The following is a 20525-nucleotide window of genomic DNA, read 5'->3' as shown; positions in this document are numbered from 1 at the left end:
GAGCGGAATGAACACCAGGAGAGCCGGAACCGAGCGGAGTAGGGAGGGATTTTAATTAATTTTTCCAGCTTCCTTGCTGCAAATTTGAGGAAAAAAGTGGGGGGAAAAGTTTCAAACCCAAACCTAACGTTGGTATTTTGCCCGCAGCCAAGCCAGGAGCTGCGGCATCCTTCACCGAAACTGGTGAAACAGTGGTGCAGCCCCCCCGGGCACCTTTAAATTAATTGCTTTTGGACTAATTAAACTCAGAGTCCCATAATGAGGAAGCTCATCCCAAACGATGTCACCCAGGAGGTGAATTCAGGACACCGGTACCTCAGCAGAGGAGGATTTCAGCCCCACCATGTGCCGAGATTCCCCTTTCCACATCAAGATTTCCCCTTTTCTGTGGGTAAATCCAGCTGGAGGATTATCTTCGTTTACCTAACGAGCAGGAGAGGAAGACACAGGGAGTCCGCATCCTCCCGCTCCAGCTAATGAGCGACCCCAAATTACCCTGCACCTGCATCGCTGTTAATCCAGTGCATCCGAAACCACACCTGAAAAAAAAACACCAACCCCACTACAAAACCCAGCTTCCTGCTGCCTTGTGCTTAGCATTAATTAATTAGCAATTATTAGGATGGAGTGTCCACCCCCATCCACGGAGCAGAGTCCCACCGCGGCCGGGTGGCTCCAGGAGGAACCGGGGCACGGTGCAAAGTCGGCATCTTGTGAAAGGGGGTCAGGCAAAGGCAGCTCTCGGCACGGGGACAAACACAAGCATTTTGGGTGGGTTTTAACCAAAATTCAAAGTGTATTTTAACATCCGTTTGTTTCCAGGAAGGAATTAAGTCACAGGTGGAAGAAGGGTCAAAAAAATAAGTCTCTGTCCCGACGATTTAGATTTTAACAACTTGAGCAGCAACGCACGGGCTCTTCCGCTCGCCCGTGGTGTCCTCCCGCTGTATGTACAGGCGGGCGTAGGTACCCCCGACCTGCCCCTTCGTCAGCCGGCCGGGATTGATGCAGACACAGCCCAGCACATCCTGCGGGAAGACGAGAGCAATAGTCACGGATCCGGACGCCAACAGCAGCCCGGTTACAGCCAACGCCGACACTGATAGCCACCCGCCTACAGCCGCCTACGCTGCCCCACACGAGGCTGTGCTTTAGTCGTGCTGTACACCAGGTTTTGTGCAAATTTGTCAAAATATAGTGGGTTTTGGGGGGTATTTCGGCAGGTGCGCACGCCGACTGACCTTAACAAAGTACCGCAGCTCTGACGGGGTGATGAGGACATCCGGTGTGACAGGTAACGAGGCATAGCTGTAGAAGGTCTCATAGTCAATGTTGAGCTCCTCCGAGGGGGGGTACAGCGGATAGTAACTGCCAGCACGGGGTAAAAAAAAAAAAGAGGTTACCGCAGCCGGGAACACCCGCCTTCGCCTGTAGCAACAAGGCTTGGATGCAACCAGCAGATAATTTTGGCTTAGAAAGTTTTTTCTGCTGCTTTTGGCTGTCCCCAGATATCTGCTGTCTCTGAGGGCAGCTATCAGGAAGGCTGACACACACCCATCCGGAGGACTTACAATGCTAAAACCCTCTGAATCCTGTTCTTAAAGGGTTACAAAACCCCAAAAGGACATTTTTTAGGTTATAAAAAAAAAAGCTTTAAAAGGGAAGATGGTAAGAACAATACAGGATTTCCCTCGTTTGGCCACAAAAAAGCCCTTTTTGGGTTCGACCAGGTGTTTGTATGAAGCCCTCACCTCCTCTGCGTCAGGATGTGCTTGAGGATTCGCGTGAACCTGTCCGAGATTCCAGATGAGCTGTGAGAGAAAATGAGCTGTAAAATGGTTAAGAAAGGAAGGAAAAGGAAAAAAAAAGCTCGCAGGCTGTGCTGATTAATTAGGCACGCTGCCTAATTAACAACCCCTCTGCCAGGCACTGAGGGATGGGGGCAGCTCTGTTTCCCCACCACATGCGCCAGGAGAGAAAACCGCCAGAGGAGACAACCGAGAGGCAACAGTCCCGGACGAGGCTTCCTGCCAAGATCCCACAAATTTGAGGCTGGATCTGGCCGACGATGGGAGATCCCCGCTCCGACGCTTTCCTGAATTCCCGGCTTCCTGCCAGCACCCACCTGCTGATCTCCTCGGCACCCATGTGGAAGAGCAGATCGGTGGAGGTCAGGCCGAAAACGACGCCATCGACGTCCAGGGTGCAGGGGTCCGACACGAAGTGCACGCGCTGCCCAGGGGAGGGAGAGGGTGACGCCAACCTCGCTGTCGCCAGCGCAAAACAGACCCGAAAACACCCGCAAAGCGCCCTAAAACACCCCCAACATGCTCAGCTTTCCTTAATTGCCCCCAAACCCGCCCCAAAATGCTGCAGTCACACTGGGCTTACCTCAAATACCCCAGTTCTGCCCTAAACTGCCCCAAACTTGCCCTAAAAATGTCGCAATTACGCCGAGCTTTCTTTAAATGCTCCTAAGCCAGTCCTAAAACACCCCCAACCCACCCCAATACCCCAAACCTGCCTTAAGATGCTGCGATCACGCTAAGCTTTCCTTTAAATGTCCCTAAACCAGTCCTAAAACACTCCAAACCCACCCCCAAAATACCCTAAACTTGCCCCAAAATGCTCCAGTCACACTGGGCTTTCCTCAGATACCCTAAAACTGCCGTAAACTGCCCCAAACCTGCCCTAAAACACCACAATCATGCTAAGCTTTCCTTAAACACCCTCAAACCCACCCCAGAATGCCCCAGTCATGCTAAGCTTATCTGAAATGCCCCAAACCCACCCCACAATGCTGCAGTCACATTGGGCTTTGCTCAGATACCCTAAATCTGCACTAAACCATCCCAAACCTGCCCTAAAACATTGCAGTCAGGCTGGGCTTTCCTTAAATGCCCCTAAACCAGTCCTAAAACACCCCAAACTCACCCCCAAAATACCCCAAATCTGCCTTAAAATGCTTCAAAAAAATCGTGCTAAGCTTTCCTTAAGCGCTCCTAAACCAGTCCTGAAACACCCCTAAAGTGCCACAATCATGTTAAGCTTTCCTTAAACGGCCAAAATGCACCCCAAAAACGGCCGCAACTGTGCTGGACTTTCTACCAGGAGCATCAGAAGCTGCTCCCTAGGAAAAGAAGGAGTTAAATTAGGGAATTTTAACCCAAAAAAGGCTGGGAGAAGCATAGGATCTCGGCGAGAGCCAAGAAGGAGCTCTGCATGGCACCAGCATGACTACTGCAGGTTTCCCAGTGCTGGCACCGTCTCGCTGCGTTTATTTAATTCCCCGTTTGCTCGTTAAGCATCTTGGGAAACACCATGACCTCACAAGCGAGGCGTGAGGACCACCGGATTTCCGCTCCCAAATCCCTTCTCCCCCAGGAAGTCACAGCTTTCCTGCTATTTGCTCCCAAAGGGGATATTTTTTGGCAAGAAACTGCTGCCGGATGGAAAAAGATGCCAGAAAAAAAAACCAGGGAGATTGCACCTCAAACCTTGCCAACTTGTTTTTGTAAGGACAGGTGGGATTTTCCTGGAAATTCAATGTTATTCGGCTTCTTTGGGGTAAAAAAGAAAGCGGAATCGCTGAATGGGGCGGGGGGTTCGTTACCGGTTTGTCGTCCTTCGGCAGCTCAGGGTAGAGGAATGGCGGCTGCGGGTAGATGTAGTCGTGGTGGACGTCGCGCAGTGAGGGGACAAAGACAAGCTGAGAGCCAGCACTGTCGGAAAAAAGAGGGGAAAAAACCCAGGCGATTAATTAACAGGCGGGACAGAGGAACATTAACACCTGGAAACAGCCTTTCACGTAGACATGACAGCCGGACACCTTCAAAAATAGCCTGTTTCAGGGCATTCTGGCAGCAAGAGGACACAAAATCTGCTGAAATCACCCCCAAAACCTACTCAGCTTTTACAGGAGAGGTGTTTCACCCCGCAGGAAGGGAAAGGGCTGCAAGAAGGTGAGGTTTTTCTGGGATCGAAGCCCCTGGGAACGATCGGGCTGCGAATACAGCCTTCCCCTGTTGGGCAGGGACCTCACCTAACCAGACACACATTAAAAAAAAAGCTTAAACCCAGACTTTTTAGTTAATTTAAACAACAATCATAAAGGAAAGGCTCTGAATACACAGTGAAGTGGAGACCGTGGTCAGAGAGATGCTGGAGGGGCGTGAAGAGGTGTTTTGGGGTGTCCCCCCACCCCTTGACGCAGGTCACCCAGCGTCAGGCGGGGTTGTTGATGGTGAGAGGGACGAGAGTGGCGCGTTCCTGTCCCTGCCGGAGTCTGGCAGCGGATGAAAAAGGCTGGCAGTGCCCGGCAGGAAGGAAAAAAAACAAGAAAAGCCACCAAAAAAACCCCCCCTCACTTGTTCTTTGTTCACGCCGTCCCTCGCACCGCCGGGAAGGGCGAAGCGCTGTCAACTGGCCCCAGGATGACACCGGGGAGGGGAAAAAAAAAATGCCGCTGACCATTCCCGGTTCCTTTTTCCTTGTTTTTTTTTTTGTTTTTGTTTTTTTTTGTTGAGGAGAAGAACCAGGATCCAGCTATAAACACATCTCACTGCAGGCAAACACAACTCAAATCCATTTCAGAGCCTGTTACGAGGCTTTTGACCCAAATCAAATGATTTTCCCCCCTCTGCCACCCGCTTCCCTCATGGGAATTGGTGGAAACCTCCCCCATCCAGAGCCTGTTTGGTGCACAAAAAGGAGTTTTTAAGCAAAAACTACGTGTGGAAACTAATAATTTCACGCAGTTACCGTCCCTACCTTCTCGTGCCTTCAATTATCGTCTTCAGGCAGAGCTTGAAGACCTCAGTGAAGGACCCCAGGAGCTGGCAGTTCTAGGAATTGAGGGGAAAAAATGGGATTTGCACAATTCCCCCTTCTTTTGGGGTGCAGGGTGAGGACGCTGGGACACCCCCACCACCTTCCCCAGCTTCTTTACCCTTCCAGAGTCTAGCACCATGGATCAATCAACCCAAAATCCATGCGGATGTAGGAGTTTGGGTGAAAATCAGCCCCCTACACTGCCCTGCCAAGCCCCCCCACTGTGGGATGAAGCAAAGAGGGGGACCCCAGGGCCCCCCAATTCTCCCTCACCTCCACTTGCTCATGCTTGGCATCCAGGAATGGCCCAAACTGTGAAGAAACGGTGAAAAAATCAGAGAAAACCACAAGCGGGGACAGCCCCACGCATGTCACCAGCCCCAAGAGCCAAGTTAAACACATTAAACTGCCCAGAAAAAGGTATTTTTGGTAATACTTTTTGTTAATGAAGCTCAGATTTTATCCTGCAACCCAGGCCAAATGGAGCCCAAAATGGAGACTGATAAAAGCAGCAGGTCCTTTTGGAGCAGGAAGGCAGACTTTGACTGCTGGGGATGCTCAAAGAGCACAATTTGCTCTTAAAACAGGGCCTTATTTGTCACTTTAGGGTGAAAAACGGATGTTTTGTGATCATGCCCAAGCCGCCTCTCTCCTCAGCAGCGTTTTTTATGCCGATTTTCAAGGTTTCGAAACCTCAAACGTGTTTTGACGCTGCGGCCTCTTGTTTTATAATATATAATCGCTTCAGTTAATATAAATGATTGATTGATATAATAAAAACAGGGTACCCCAAGCCCCCCCCCCCCCAAGATCAGGGGGACCCCGTCCCCACTGCAGCCCCTCACCAGGACGCAGACGTCGGGGCGGTCGCGGACGATCACCTCGACGAGGTCGGCGAGCGGGTCGTAGGCGATGCTGTCGGAGGTGGTGTAGGGTCCGCACGCCACCAGCACCATCCTCTGCTCTGCAGGGACAAAAAAAAAGGGGGTTTTGGGACACCCCAAAACCTTTCCCTGGTCCAGTGGGGAAGGTTTAACACATCTCGGCTTTAAACCGCAGCGGCCGCCGGCAGGGGAAGCGTCGGGGCTCACCTGGGGCTGGCTCCAGCGGCGTGTGGAAGGGAAGGGGCACCCCCTGCAGATAAACCACAAACACTGCCTCAAAATCTTTCTTTTTTCGCCCCCAAACCAGCCCCCAGACCCGCTCTTGGGATGCCAGCAGCGCCGTGCCGTCACCTCGTAAAGCTTCAAAGCCACCATCTTCCTCCCGGTGCTGTTGGTCCCCTCTAGCGCCACGATCTGAAAGTGGGTGAAAAAATGGAGTCAGGCTCAAAATCTGGGTGAGGAAGGTTGGGGTGGTCCCCCCATCCCACACCCCAAAAATCACCACAACTGCACCTGACCGGGAAAGAGGGAATATTCCTTCAGCTCCGAGAGGTCGAGGGGGACTTGTCTGCCCGAGGAGTGTTCCTGGTCACCTTCCAGCACCACCGATTTGGCGTTGAGCTTCCCGTTGCTGTCGCAGCCGATCTGACCCAGCACCGTCACCGGCTCCTGTGGGAGAACAGCAAAAAAACCCCAAAACAAAACCACCAACCCAGTCAGTTTTTTGCCCCAAAATACCAAGAGGTTCCCCCCAAAAGTGGGTGTTGGGGCAAGGGGCTCACCTGCGCCGGGAGCAACACCGAGGCAAAGCCCTCCAGGTGATGGTGGCTCTTCAAGACGTCACCAAGCTCCTCGATCCTCCAAGACAGCACTACAGATGAAGTACAGGCGTTATCCGTACCCCAAAACACCTCCCCAAAAACGGGGTTACCGCCAAATTGAGGTGGGGATCCCCGCCCAGGGTCATGGCGTCACCTTCCCGGATGTCAAGCGCTTTCTGGAACATGAATTTGTAGCTTTTTGTCAGATTTTCTTCTGGGGAACCGAAAAGTTTTGGGGTGCAACTGTGGCCGCCCCGACCGCTCCAGGAAGGACCCTGGACGGAGCCAAACGAGGCCACCACCTCACCGCGGTTGCTGCGTGCTGTGTATTTTTGGGAGGGGGTGACGCTGCGGGGAGAAAAAGGGGGGGTGACGGTGTCAACCAGCAACAGCACCACTGCCAAGCACCAGTGCTACCACTGCCGAGCGCCGGCGATGGTCCCAGCGCAACAGTTTACCTCGGGGAGAAGGTGTTGGGAGAAAAAAGCGCGTAGGGGCTGCGGGAGGAGAGCGTCCGCTTGGGCCGGGGGTTTTCTGGGGTGGAATTGCTACGTTTTTGGGAATTCTGTGGGAAAAAAAAAAAAAGGGGGGATGTTTTTGGGGTGAAGGGGTTTTGAGACAGAAAATGGTTAATTTGGGGGTAGGTTTTGGGGGGCTAAGGTGTTGGCGTGCACCTTGGATGGCGTTGTGTAGGTGTCCAGCAGCTCATCATCTTCTTCCTCATCAAGGCTGCCGGCTCGTTAAGGAGCATCCAAGACCCTTATTTTTGGGGGGACACCCACCAGCACCCCCCTAAACCATGAATTCTTCCCATTAACCAGTGCTAGCAAGGCTTCCTTCCGGAGAAGGAGCCAAACGTGTTCCACTGAGGGAGCATTAGTGGGATGTACCCCACAGGGGACACTAACACCCCGTTTTTTTTAAGAATCGCCCCAAAACCCATGTGATACAGCTCCTGAAGGGAGTAGATGTCATGGAGACCACCGTGGCGGTTGTCCCTTTTCTGATGGTACCTGCTACTCCGCTTGGTGAGGATCTGGAGGAAGAGAAGAGGGGAAGGGTGAGTGTGTGTGTCCCTCTTTTCATGGGGGTTTGGGGGTGAGGGGGGATGTCGGGGGACCCCCCCACCTCATGTTCGAAGGCGTCGAGGCCATCGATGGAGAGCTGGGTGCCGAGGTTCTTGCTGGTGACGAAGGCCAACAGCTCGTTGGCCAACGCCTCCGGGTCCAGCTCATGGGTCAGGCACAACTCCACCACTGCGGGGAGGGAGGGGTTAATGGGGTTGGGGGACCCCCCCCCAGTGCACCCCAAAACCCACCGGTGGGCCTCCTGCCATCCCACACACACCTTCCTCCTCCCCATCTCCCGCTCTGGAGCCTCGGCAAACCTAGCTCACCTTGTACCCCCCAAAATCTGGCAGCTCCCGAAGTCCTGACCCCCAAACCACCCGACACCCCCCAAACACTCCCCTACTACCCCCAACAGCTCCCCCGACACTCCAAAATCACCCGAAACCCCCTCAAACACTTCCCCTGACACCCCCAAGTTACCCCAAACGCCCTCCCTCAAACAACCCTGACACCCCCAAATCACCCAAACCCACAGACACATCTCTCCTGACACCCCCAGCTCCCCCAAACACCTCCAATAACACCCCCAATGCACCTGACACCCCTCGAACCCCTTCCCTGGCACACCCAAACGCCTCACCTGACCCCCCCAGATCACCCAAAACTCCCCTCAAACAACCCCCGATACCCCCAGAACACCCAACACCCCCAGTTCACCCAAACGCCGACACCCCCAGATCACAAAACATCCCCTCAAACCACCCCAACACCCCCAGACCATGCAAGCTCCCTTCAAACAAACCCCCCGACACCCCCAGCCCCCTTAATACTTCCCCAGCTCACCCAAAACCGCCTCACACAACCCCCCTGACACCCCCAGCCCCCCCAACACCCCAGACCACCCAAACTCCCCTCGAACAACCGCCCTGACACCCCCAGCTCCCCCAAAGCCCCCCTCTTCCCCCTCCCCCAACACCCACTAGCACCCCCAGGCAGTGCCCCCCCCAATTCCCCGGTTCCCTCACGCCTGGCGGGCACGTCCTCCCCCTGGCAGCGCAGCTCGAAGAGCCCCAGCTCCCGCAGCACCGCCTCGGCCGACACCGGCTCCGGCGCCGGCTCCGCCATCTCAGCGGCGAAAAGCCCGCCCGAGCGCGACACCGCCGCGCTTAACGGCAGCGGGGAGGGAAGTGGGCGGGGCCGCGCCTTATAAGGAAGAGCGGGGGGGAAGAGGCGGGGCTATGCAGATGTAGAGGGTCAATAAGCCAACGAGAAAGGGATGGGTGGGGAGGGGGCGTGGCCGGCACCCCCCTCCACCGCCCCACGCCGCCCCGCGGTGGAGGGAAAAGGCGGGAATTTTCCCGCCCTCCCGGGGTTTCCTCACGGGGCTGCGGGGGGAAGCGGCGCCTCACGGGGACCGACCCGGGCCGGACCGGACCCCAACCCGGAGGAGGGGTCGTCCCCGCTCCAGGCAGACCGCCCCGGTCGGCGAGGGACACCCCCGGTCCCTGACAGGATCCACCTCCATCCCTGACAGGACCCGCCCTGGTCCCTGACAGGATCCACTCAGGTGTCTGACAGGACCCACCTGGATCCCTCACAGGATCCACTCGGGTCCCTGACAGGACTCGCCCTGATCCCTCACAGGATCCACTCGGGTCCCTGACAGGACTCACCCCAGCCACGGCAGCTCTGGCCCCAGGACCCCTGCAGGACCCCTCACACCTCCTCACCCCAAAATATACATATAAATGTGTATATATATATATAAAACCCTATACATAAGCCCTAAACATACATTAGCTATGGGGTTTTTGCACCTGAGAGGTAAAGGCATTGCATCAAGCGGCAGCGCTCCTCAGCACCCGGCGGGTCGAGGGGGGCTGGTGGGATTCACCTGGAGGCAAAGCTGGAGCGGGGAGAAAGGACCAGCAGGAAAAGAGCTTTGATATTAATGTTTCTTGGGGTTTTGTTTTTTTTTCTTTATTTTTAATTTACACAATAAAAAAACCACCATTATGGCACCCGGTAGGCAGAAGATCCCTGACTGAGGCGCTGGGAAAGAGCGCAGAAGCGAGAGGCGATGGCAGCCGTGTCGTGGGGGGGCCCAGAAATCGGCTGAGACCCAGCGTCACCCCCCCCCGCCCCAGGCTCCTTCAGTAGGAAAAGGCACAAAAAACGTAAGAATTCCCCCCAAAAGAGCCACGTGCGAGAGGCGAGGAGAGGGGCGTTTCTTTGGCAAAGCGCGAGGGGAGCCCCGTGTCCCGGTTAGGGGTGGCCACAACACCTTCACCCCCCCCCCCGCTCCCCCTTTATGCTGAAAAAAAGCCAAAAAAAAAAGGGAAAAACCGGCACGGTTCTCCCACGAAGGCACTCGGAGGGTTGGGGGGTCTGGTCAGGCGAACATGGTGAGCTGTAGCCACTGTGGGAGGAGGAGGAGGGTGTTGGGGGGTGTCGGGGGTGTCGGGGGGGCGTCAGCCCCACGCAGCACCCGCGGGTACCTGCAGCAAGTCAAAGGTGACGACGCCGTCCTGGTCCACGTCCATCGCTTGGAAAAACCCTGCGGCGAGGGAAACAGTGATTTTTTTTTTTTAGGGGGAAAAGGGGGAAAAATGAGGCTGGAGTTAAGGGGAAAAGTTGGAAAAAAACAGGGCAGGATTTAAGGGGGAAAGTTGGAAAAAGCCGGCAGGATTTAAAGGGGAAAGTTGGAAAAAGCCAGCAGGATTTAAAGGGGAAAATTAGAAAAACAGAGCAGGATTTAAGGGGAGAAGTTGGAAAAAACAGGATTTAAGGGGAAAAGTAAAAAAAAACCCTAGAATTTAAAGAGGAAAGTCAGACACCCCCCCTCCCCCCACTCTTCGTGTTAAAACCTATCAGTTTTTCTCCAACTTTTCCTGCTCAATTCTGTGGAAAAGTAAAATTCTGGGAAAAGCTGGAAAAACCCCACAGGAGTTAAAGAGAAAAATTGGAAAACTCTGCAGCACTTAGCAGGAAAAAGTGCAAAAAAAAAGGCAGGTTTTAAGGGGAAAAGTTGGAAAGCCCACAGTTTTTTGTTAAAAAGTACAAAATCCCAGCAGAGTTTAATGGGAAAAGTTGCAAAACAGGGTTTAACAGAAAAATCTGGGTTTTCTTCCAACTTAAATCCTGCTTTTTTGTTGCATTTTTTTCCAGCTTTCCCCTCAACTCCTGTGGGGTTTTTCCAACTTTTCCACATAATTGAATGTGAAAAGTAGAAAAAAAATATTTTAAATCCATTTTTTCCTATTTCTGCTGTTAAATTTTGTGGGAAATGTGGCAAGATTGGACAAAACTGGGGGGGGTTAGGGGTAAAAAGTGACTCACGGAACATGGTCTCCAGGCGCACGAGGCAGCAGACGAAGTTGTCGAAGTCGATGGCCAGGTCGGGCTCTGCGTAGCGGGTGATGATCAGCTCGTGCAGCTTTTTGTTCAATTTGTAGCCTTTTTAGGGGGAAAAAACCAAAAAACCAAACAAACAACCCACCTTAAAAGCACCAAGAGGCAGGCAGAAGGCCAGGGAAATTCGTTAAAACTTGGGCAGTGTTAACGAATCCCGGGGTCAATCACCGGGGCGGGGCGCTACCTGCTGCTTCCAGCGCCATCCGCATCTCGTAGGCGCTCATGCTGCCAGACTTGTCCAGGTCGAACTTGCGGAAGATGGCCTGCGAGCCAAACACCCCCCCAAAAAAGGGGGTCACCCGTGAGGATAGAGACCCCCAAAACCTCCCCACCGCACCCCAAAATGTGCCCCCCCCCCCCCCCCGGACCCACCAGGTAGTTGCGGATTCTGTTCCACAACACGTTGAACTCCACCAGTCCCAGCTTCCCGTTGCCGTCTTTCTACAGGGTGGAAGGGGGTTAAGGAAAGCGGGGGAGTTTGGGGGGAGCAGCTGGGGGTGTCCCCCCTCCCCAAAAAACGCTCCCCCCATCGCCGTGGTGGTGGAGGAGGATACATCCATGAGGTTGACCATGCTACGGCAAGACTCGGTGCTGAAGCCTTTGGTCCGGAGATCTTTATCTGCAAAGAATCCGGTCGTTATTTGCATTAACGAGTGAAAGGATAATTAAAGAAGATTGTATGTTGTTTTCTCTTTTGTGGTGAACCCCCAAAATCCCACCCAGCGGCTCACGTTTGCCGATGATCCGGTTGAGGATGGTCTGAAGCTCCGTGACGCTGATCTCCATGTCCTGTGGGGAGAAGACGGGGTGTTCTCCGGCAGTCCCATGCCACCAACCACTGGTGTCACCGCCACCGCCAGCGTCACCGCCACTGCTGGTCCTGGCAGCCCCCTTACCGCCCCCGCCAGCTGCTTGAAGAGCTGCTTGAAGTTGTCGTCGATTTGGCTTTCGGAGAGCACTTTCTGAGGGGAAAAAACAGCTGTTTTGGTAAAAAAGCAACGCCACAGCACCCTACGGGGTTGTCGCCCCCCTCACCTCATCTGGCAGCGTCGCCTGGATCTTGTCATCCATTTCCCTGCGGAGATAATAAAGGAGAGTTTGGCCTCAAGAGTCGCCGGGGATCGTTAGCGCTAACGAGGCATCTCTTACTCGGTGCCGGCTTTCTTCTCGGAGAAGACGCGGAGAACGAAATCTCCTTCCTTGTTGGGTTCGAAGGTGGAGGGCACCACGATGTACTCTCCCGGCGGCAGCCGGAACCGGGTGCTCACCTCCCGCAGGTTGATGAATTGCTCCGAGCGGGCACGCGAGGCGTTGGCCAGGAAGAAATCCCGCTTCAGGTGGATGCCCGATTTCCCCACGTACTGCCGGAACAGGTAAAAAAACCACCCACAATAACCCCCAAAACACCCGCTGTCTTTCCTGGTTCACCGTTATGGCACGGTAATGGTGATATTATCGCTGCCGGCGAGTTGTACCCACCTCGGGAGGAACCTGTAAGGAGAGGAGAGGAGAGGTGAGGGAGCGCGGCAGCAAGAGGTGACGCCGGGCGACGCCGGGCGACACCGTTACCTCGTAGACGGCGAATCCGATGGTCTCCATGTCCTTGCCGTAGCGGCGCTCGCGGCGCCGGTGCTTCTGCATCAGCGCAAGCAGGAAGCTGCAGCCGGGCTCGCGCCCGCCGTCCTCATCCCTGTCGTCATCCACCTCCTCCAGCTGGATCTTAAACTGTGGGTTTATCCAGAAAGTGGCTGGAAAAAAAAAAAAAAGAGCAAACCCAGGCTAAATCGATGCCAAAACCAACATTTTTGAGGTGAAACTCCTCACCGGCAGCGCCTACCAGGGTAGTTCCTGCAACCCCCGGCCGTGCTGCCGCGCCGCCACGTCCCATCGTAGAGCCGCGTGTTCCACTTGCGGAATTTGCGGGATTGGAGAGCGTCCGGGGTGAGGTTACAGATCTCCAGGCGGGTGAATTCCCGCAGGAAATCCCGGAAGGACATCCTGGAGGAAGAGGAAAGCACCGAAAGTCGGGAGCAGAAATCTTCCCTCTTTTCCTGGCATAAAATGGCCAGGAAAAGGGTTTTTTAGTTCTTCTTCGCTTACCAAAATTCACCGTCCTCCATTTTCACCATCAGCTGCTGCCTCAGTGATGGCTCCACCGCGTTCCACTCGGACGAGCTGTGGGTGGGAAACGGATCTCAGCCCTGGGGCTGAGCTGCTTCATTAATTAACGCTAATGAAGCCTTGTGGTCCTCACTTGTCGCTCCATGGTCCCGTCCACTCCACTTCTCCCCAGGGATTGCGCATACGGATCAGGCCCAGGGACTGCCCACGGTAGTTGATCTGCAAACAGCACTGTCAGAGCCCACGACCCAAAAAGCACCGTTTTCTCCCCAAAATGGCATCACCTCTCACCTGCTTGGCCCCCGTCACTGAGTACGCGTGTCCCTTCACCAGTTTCTTGAACGTCACCGCCTCCATGTCGAAGGCGCTTGTTATCTGTGAAGAAACGAGACGGCGCCCGCGTTAACGGCCTGCGACACCGTGCTTATTCTAACGGTGGGTAAAAGACCCCCAAGTTGTTATTTTTTTAACCCAAAAAGACCCCTCACATCGATGGAGCAGCCGAGCAGGGAGCCACGGTCCAGCGCCTTGAGGATGATCTGGTAGAGATCCCCGGGAGGCTTGCGCAGGTCATACCACTCCGTCACGCCGCCGGTGAAGTCCTCGAAACCCTCTGAGGTGCTGCCGCCCGACAGCGCCTCGTAGCAGCCGTTCACCCTGGGCAGCGGGAGGAAGATTTGACCGGTTTTGGGGTATTTCACCCCAAAACGAAGAAGGGGAAAGGGGTGAGGGCGTACTTGGCGTAGGCTTTTTCCAGTAGGGCGCTCCAGAACTCGGTGCCTTCGGCAGAGTGCACGAAGAGCAGCTTGCCATCTTTGGTGGGCAGGTAGTCGTCCACCACCACGTCCAGCCACTCGCCGAACTGCCAGATCTGCAGGGAGCGGGGAAGAGGAGGAGGTGGCGAGGCCAAAGATAACAACCCCCCCATTTATCCAGGGAGAGGCGTTTTGGGGAGAAAACACCCATTTTTGGGTCCCGCAGCACGCATCCCCGCGGGGATGGTTCATCAGGGAAACGGTGGCGGCTGCAGACCAGCATGATATGAACCCGGCAGCCATTTTGTGGTGGGAAGCACCTGATTTGCCCCCAAAATGATGGAGGGGAGCCCTAAAATGGTGGAAGGAAGCCCCAAAATGGTGGTGGGGGGCGTGGTTTAAGCATCTCACCTGGAAATGGAAGATGCCGGCGTAGCCATGCTGGAAGCTCTGCCCGTGTGGCACCACGCGGTGAAGGATGGTGTCGTTGAGCGTGAGGGAGGCAATGGCCGCCAGCAGCCAGCAGTCACCTGGGGGCACCGGTTTCGGCTCAGTTTTGGGGTAAAAAAGGCAATTTTTGGGTCACTCAACACCTGCCTATCTTTTTTTACACTCCATGGCTGTTCAGGGGGAAGCCAGGGCGGGCTCTGTCACAACCTTCCGGGGAGAGGTTCAAACCCGCCACCGGCCGTAACGGCTACAGTATGCAAACAAGGCTCGATTCGGCAAAACCATCCCCAAAAATCTCTGATTTGAGGAAAAAAAAAATAGAAAACAAGGAAAAGCGAAGCATCGGCGCTCCTTACCCAGCGCTCCCTGGCAGATATCGGTACGTGTGGCTCCGTCCACGATGAACTGCGGGCGTGGACACAGCTCCTGTGGGGAAACGCCCCCAATTTGGTCACCAAAATCACCAAAATATGGATATTTATGTTTTTTTTCTCGATGCCACCGTGCCAGGAGAAATTTGCCACTCTAACGACCATCGATTATGCTCAGGGAATTAAAACCCAAATAGCAAACTGGCTGTTCCCCTCCAAACGCTGTTAATTAGCGCCCCGTTGTTAACACTCCAGCTCACCGTCGGCCTTTTCCACTGGACGCCGTAGGTTTTGGCGCTGCTGGGGCCGAGCTCGCGGAAGCCGAGGGAAGCGGGAGCCGGCGGGAAGGTTTCATCGCGGAAAAGGGTGCCGGAACGCCGGCATTCCTCCACCAACCGTCCGTAGTCCTGCCCCAGGTACCGCACTGCGTTCTCGTGCCGACCCAACCCCAACGCCTTCGCCCGTTGCCGTTGCACCTGTGCCGAAACGCCGGTGCAGTACACCGGCACGATTGGCTCCTCCGCCATCCTGGGGAGAAAACACAGGAAATGAGTAACATAGGGAAAAATGAGCATTAAAAGTTGGGGGATTTGCCTCCTTTTCTGCTTTGGCGCCGCTGGGGTTGGCACCGCTACCATGTGCCATGGCGGCTGTGCTCTCCCTCATGCCAGGATGAGGTCTGGGAGCACCTTGTGCCCCCCCTTAATTAATTCAGGAGGAGAATAACGAGTGCATTTAAAGGTGTCTCTCGTTAGTGGGGGATCTAACAACAAGTAATTAGTGCAGCTTCATTTGCTCGGGGGGTTGGCCTTAAAGGGAAAGGGGATTTGAGGGATTTTGGGGTCTGCTTTAAGAGCCCTGCTGACAGCAGTTTGAAAGAAAAAGGGGCATTCTGCCCCAAACCCACCCCCAACCCCCTGAGTTGGGTTTTATTAAACCCAAGCGCCGATTATGATCCCGTGGAGATTTTAATTTGGGGAGGAAAATGCTAAAAACCGCCGTAACTCCCCCAAATTTGGGGTCCTGCCTGGGCCGCATGGGGTTGGGGTCGATTGGGGTGATTTTAGTGAACGGAGCCTGCTGCTGTTTTGGGGTAAAAAGCGGGAATTAAGAGGGCGGGGAAGCCCTCCCCCCCTCCCCCCCGCAGCAGCTGCTCACTGCCGGTAACCCGAGCGGGCCCAAAATAGTTGGGTTTAACCTCGAAATCGCCTGTTAGTAATTAAAAAAACGCCAACGATTACGGCACCCGGCAGCCCCAAACAGTGACGAATCAAGGGGAAACGGCCCCAAAAACAGGTCCTGCAAGTTGAAGCGTGTCAGGGCCGCTCCCCGCCAGCGCAGCCCCGAGCAATGCTGCCAGGCCCCGTGTTAAACCCCTAAAGGCCTTAATTAAGCATAGGGGAGTTTAATTAAGCATTGGGGAGCTTAATTAAGCATTGGGGAGCTTAATTAAGCACTAATTAGAGCCACTAAGGGAGTGACAGAAAGGTGACATGGTCACTGGCAGGGTGACCCCCCTGAGAATGCGGCCGAAGGCGGGGGTTCCTGTCACCCCAAAGCCCAGTGCGGCCCTGGGTGGGAGCCGGTTCAGGGATACCCTAAACCCAGGGATTCTGCCCCAAAAAAGCACAAATTGTCCCCAAAATGAGGGTTGGGGGATGAGGGGGAGCCTCTAAACCCCCCCGCCCCCCATGAGCAGGTTTTTGGGGCACAACTGAGGCCTAGCTGACAGGACGCTTCACTGCCTTAGGGATCCTCTTCCCCCACTCCATTAACGAGGTTCTCACTAACGAGTTGCCCCGTTAACGAGGTTCCCCCCCAGCGCCCCCCCTCTGCTTTCCCTGCACCTCCCCTCACCCCCCAAGAAAAAACAGGAGCCATTTGCTGCCCCCCACCCCTCGGTGACAAGCCCCTCCCCACATACGCTTTTTGGGTAAGCAGGACAGAAATCGCTTCTTTTCACCCCGTTTCCAGGAGGGCAGCGGGTACCCGGTGCCCCAGCAGGTGCCGCGGGGCAAAGGCCCGGCCCGGTGACGGCACCTCAGCGACCGCTTCCCTTCCCGTCACGCTGGGAAGAAAACACCACAGAAAAAGAGAAAAAACAGCAAAAACCATTCAATTTTGAGCAAAACATTTAAAAACAACCCCCAAATCCTCCATTCCCGCCCCGAGGCAGATATAACCCCCAAAAACCTCACTTCTGGTTAAAACAAGGTTCGGTTGTGGGGTGGGGGAGCCCCCCCTCCAGCTCCCAACCCCTTCCCGCCTCCGAAAACAGAAGAAAACCGGGCCAAAATAATGGGTTTTACCATTTTCCCCGTTTTTCCCCCCCAATCCGCCAGCGCGGGGAGTTGTGTAAGCGCCGGCAGCCACAAAAGTTGAGAAGGGAATCGCCTCCCGCCCTGTCACCCGGGTGCGGAGGGTGGCTGTCACCTCCCCGGGGTGGGGTGGGGGGAGATACGGGGACGTACCTCGCTGTGGGAGGGGAGCGCTCCCAAACTCGCTGCTTTTGGGTAAAATAAGGAAAACCACAAAATATTTAAATATCTCAAGTCTTCCTTCAGCAGGAAGGCGAGGCCGGGTTGAACCCCCCGCCCGCCTCCGCCGAGACTCCTCCCTGTGCCGCTCCTCCCTCGGAGGGTGACGGGAGGGGAAACGGGGTAAAACTGAGCGATTTTGGGGGTGGTGGGGGGACCCTGAGCTGTTTCCAGGGCCGTTTCTGAGGTTTTTGGATCCGTCGTCTTCCTGCGGCTGCAGGTTTTTCACCGCATTGCAACAGCCGCTGGCGGCCGCAGAGGGGGGAATGCCGCTGTGGGCTGGGCGGTGCCGCAGGCCACACGAGTGTGCGGAGGGGCTGGACACACATGGGACACGCGTGTGCACAACCGAGACGTGTGGGATGTGTGTGCAGAGGGCTGGGATGTGGGGACATGCACGTGCAGAGGGCTGGACACACTTAGGACATGCGTGTGCAGAGGGCGGGGACGCGTGTAGAGGGCTGGGACATGCAGGGACATGTGTGTGCACAACCGGGACGCACATGGGATATGTGTGCAGAGAACTGGGATGTGGCGACATGTGTGGAAGGCTAGGACATGCATGGGATATGTGTGTAGAGGGCTGGGACACATGTGGGACATGTGCAGAGGGTGGGGACACATGGGGACACACATAGAGGGCTGGAACACACATGGGACACACATGTGCCAAGAGCTGGGACACATGTGTGCAGAGAGCTGGGACACATGTGGGACAGACATGGCACACATGTACCAAGAGCTAGCATACACATGTGCAGAGAGCTGGGACACGCAGGGACACATCTATGCAGAGAGCTGGAACATGTGGGGACATGCATGTGCAGAAGGCAGGGACATGTGTGGAGAACTGGACATGCATGGGACACATGTAGAGATCTGAGACACATGTAGAGGTCTGAAACACATGTGCATGCAACCAGGATACACATGGGATATGGGTGTGTGGAAGGCTGGGACATGCATGGGACACATGTGTGCATGGGGTCAGAACATGTGTGGAGAACAGGATGTGTGGGAACATACATGTGTGGAGGGCCAGGGTACATGTGGGACATGCACAGGGTGAGGACATGCAGGGCACATATATGTGCAGAGGGCTGAGACACATGTGCAGGGCCAGGACACATAAGGAACACATGTGTGGCAAGCAGTGACATGTGCAGGGCCAGGACGCACAAGGAACACACATGTGGAGGGCTAGGACATGTGCAGAGCCAGGACACACAAGCAATGTGTGCCTGGGCCTGAACACCCCAGGACACATGTGTGCAAGGATTGAGCATGTGACATGTGCAGAGAGCCAGGACACACATGTGACATAGGTGTGACACACATGTAGCAGCCACCATCCCTACCTGAGCCCGCACACTGGGTCCCTCCGCCCACAGCTCCGAGCTCTGGGGAGAGAGGAACAGCTCTGGGTTGGGGGGTACAGGGTGGGGAGGCAGCCCCCTCTTCGCCCCCCCCCCCCCCAATTTTTATATTTTTTTTCCACACACAAAACTAGTGATTTTTCTTTTTTTAAGTACTTGGTGTTGCCTGTTTTCCCTTTTTTTTTTATTTTTTTTTTGCATGAAAAGGGGGAGACAGGTTGGTGTCACCCCCACCGTGGGCAACCTTCAGCCTCACCATGGAGGGAAAGAGCTAAGCTTTGGGGGCTAAAAAATGTGAAAAGGCTTGGGCCTTGGGTAGAAGACAAACGTTTTTGGGCAGTTGGTACTCGTGAGGGTTATAAATAGGGAAAACAGGACAAAACCACCCAAAAATCACTCGTTTGTGCTGCAAAAACAGGGGGTTCGGCTCTACCATGAGCAAAGGTGAGCTGGGAGTTAAAAAACCCCCAACACTGGCTTTGCTGTGAGGAGGGGGGGAAACCAAACCAAACCAAAAAAACACCCCAAAAAAAGGACATTCTGGCCCCAAATTGAGGCCATCTCAGCCTGCATTTTGGGGGCGATTCAGCGTGTTTTGGGGCAGTCGGGGAGCAGGGCCGTACTCCGGCGGCGGCGGGGCCGCAGGATGAAGCTGTCCCTGGCCCGGGCAGCTCCATCTTCCTCCTCCTCCTGGGCGCGGGCAGGGGGGCAGGCACAGCGCAGGCAGGTGGGGACCCCGCTGTAGGGCCGGATGGCCCCGCTGTGGGGGGGGGGCCGCTCCCGCAGCCAGGCCCAGTGCGAGGGTTCTGCCGCCATCACCTGCCAGGACGTCAAAAACGCGACAGTTTTGGGGGGAAACCCTGTGGTTTGGGGGTTTAAAAACCCCCACCGCTGTGTTGGGGGGGGGGGGGGCTTAACTCCCTCCCCCTGCAGCATTTTGGCAGGGGACTAAAAACCAGGGCGCCCCCGCCCCCCCCCCCCGTATTTTTGGGGGGCTAAATAACACCATCCTCCACCCCTTGGGGTTTTTTGGGGCAGACACCTTCAAAGTCCCAACCCCCCACTGGGATTTTGGGGGGAGGCTTTTAAAAATCCCCATGTTTTAGGGGGCTAAAAACACCCTGGTATTTTGGGGGAGAGCTTAAACCCCCTGGCACTTTTGGGGTGGGGGCTTAAAACACACCCCACCCCCAGCATTTTTGGAGGGGCTTTAAAGCCTGCTGCATTTTGGGGGCTTAAAGCCCCACATTTTGGGGTTAAAATGCTGCATTTGGGGGGCTTAAAAGTGTCTTGGTTCCACAACTGAGTTGGTGTTAAATAGGGGTGTGAGTATCTGGCAGCAGCTGGCATGATGGGGGGGGGGCTGCCCCCACCGCCCTCCTGCCAGGGGGTGCAACTGGCCTGAACCCAAAACCACACTAATTAACCTTAAACACCCCCCCCCCCCCCCCCCCCCAATTTTCAGGAAACCCAGACATTTTTCAGCAAGGAAAGTGGCAGCAGGCAGCAAACCTGCCATAAAAATTCAATTTTTTTTGTTTTTTGATTCTTACCACTTTTAGGAGATCTTTAAGGATTTTTTTTTTTAGGTGTGTCTCCCTGGATTTTTTGGGGCAAGATAAAGGGATCTTGGGTGCATTTTGGCAGATGTGGCACCGACCTCCTCGCAGCAGTGCCGGCTGACGGCTGCCCGGTAGCTCATGCGGGCCCAGAGTCGGTCGCGGCGGCAGAGGAAGCGAGGGAAGAGCTGACGCCAGCGGCGGCCCAGCGCCCAGGGGAAGATCTGGTACTTGTGCTCCTCCTCATCCTCCTCCATGTCGTTCGCCAGGTACCTGCAGGGTGGAGGGGGGAGAAAGTGAGGTGAATTTGGGGGATTTGGGGCAATTCAGCAGGGAG

The 20525-nt window shown here is 55.1% G+C and overlaps 2 protein-coding genes across 8 annotated transcripts; both read right to left on the bottom strand.

Moving 5' to 3' along the window:
• Positions 1-36: 36 nt before the first annotated feature.
• Positions 37-9510, bottom strand: POLA2 (DNA polymerase alpha 2, accessory subunit). 4 transcript variants are annotated; one of them, XM_049835670.1, is made up of 18 exons: positions 9423-9510; positions 7664-7791; positions 7486-7571; positions 7210-7264; positions 6994-7100; positions 6690-6883; positions 6497-6585; positions 6228-6383; positions 6066-6128; positions 5922-5964; positions 5676-5794; positions 5104-5142; positions 4771-4844; positions 3614-3722; positions 2126-2232; positions 1752-1811; positions 1242-1368; positions 37-1028 (listed from the first exon to the last, which is right to left on the bottom strand). In XM_049835670.1, the coding sequence occupies exons 1-18, from the start codon at positions 9442-9444 to the stop codon at positions 882-884; spliced, it is 1725 nt and encodes a 574-aa protein (XP_049691627.1). In that variant the 5' UTR covers positions 9445-9510; the 3' UTR covers positions 37-881. The 4 variants fall into 4 exon arrangements, with proteins under 4 accessions (XP_049691627.1, XP_049691626.1, XP_049691625.1 ...); XM_049835669.1 differs by lacking the exon at positions 9423-9510 and adding an exon at positions 8631-9252; XM_049835668.1 differs by lacking the exon at positions 9423-9510 and having other exon boundaries at positions 7664-8722.
• A 57-nt stretch (positions 9511-9567) lies between these two features.
• Positions 9568-20268, bottom strand: CAPN1 (calpain 1). 4 transcript variants are annotated; one of them, XM_049835646.1, is made up of 24 exons: positions 20183-20268; positions 18612-18653; positions 16641-16784; positions 14977-15244; positions 14702-14771; positions 14307-14425; positions 13878-14011; positions 13629-13797; positions 13432-13515; positions 13274-13359; positions 13120-13194; positions 12857-13017; positions 12589-12767; positions 12499-12510; positions 12169-12380; positions 12055-12094; positions 11916-11981; positions 11751-11808; positions 11574-11638; positions 11392-11460; positions 11204-11282; positions 10945-11061; positions 10104-10162; positions 9568-10024 (listed from the first exon to the last, which is right to left on the bottom strand). In XM_049835646.1, exons 4-24 carry the CDS (start codon positions 15241-15243, stop codon positions 9998-10000), a joined length of 2148 nt encoding a protein of 715 aa, XP_049691603.1. In that variant the 5' UTR covers position 15244; positions 16641-16784; positions 18612-18653; positions 20183-20268; the 3' UTR covers positions 9568-9997. The 4 variants fall into 4 exon arrangements, with proteins under 4 accessions (XP_049691603.1, XP_049691604.1, XP_049691606.1 ...); XM_049835647.1 differs by lacking the exons at positions 18612-18653; positions 20183-20268 and adding an exon at positions 17026-17153; XM_049835648.1 differs by lacking the exons at positions 9568-10024; positions 10104-10162 and having other exon boundaries at positions 10952-11061; positions 11392-11456.
• Positions 20269-20525: the final 257 nt, after the last annotated feature.

Source organism: Accipiter gentilis, chromosome 33, assembly GCF_929443795.1.
Source record: "Accipiter gentilis chromosome 33, bAccGen1.1, whole genome shotgun sequence".
Classification (NCBI taxonomy): Eukaryota; Metazoa; Chordata; class Aves; order Accipitriformes; family Accipitridae; genus Astur; species Astur gentilis.
Note: the sequence above shows the minus strand (reverse complement) of the source record. Positions and strands in the feature narration are given on the sequence as shown.

Coding starts and splice junctions, on each gene's coding strand:
- POLA2 (XM_049835668.1), bottom strand. CDS start 7,897: ATGGGGAGGAGGAAGGTGTGTGTGGGATGGCAGGAGGCCCACCGGTGG. Junction 7,572..7,663: donor TCGACGCCTTCGAACATGAG/GTGGGGGGGTCC, acceptor CTCTTCCTCCAG/ATCCTCACCAAGCGGAGTAG. Junction 1,812..2,125: donor GGTGCCGAGGAGATCAGCAG/GTGGGTGCTGGC, acceptor TTTCTCTCACAG/CTCATCTGGAATCTCGGACA.
- CAPN1 (XM_049835646.1), bottom strand. CDS start 15,243: ATGGCGGAGGAGCCAATCGTGCCGGTGTACTGCACCGGCGTTTCGGCA. Junction 11,809..11,915: donor TCAAGCAGCTGGCGGGGGCG/GTAAGGGGGCTG, acceptor TTCTCCCCACAG/GACATGGAGATCAGCGTCAC. Junction 11,062..11,203: donor GATGGCGCTGGAAGCAGCAG/GTAGCGCCCCGC, acceptor CCCCCTAAAAAG/GCTACAAATTGAACAAAAAG.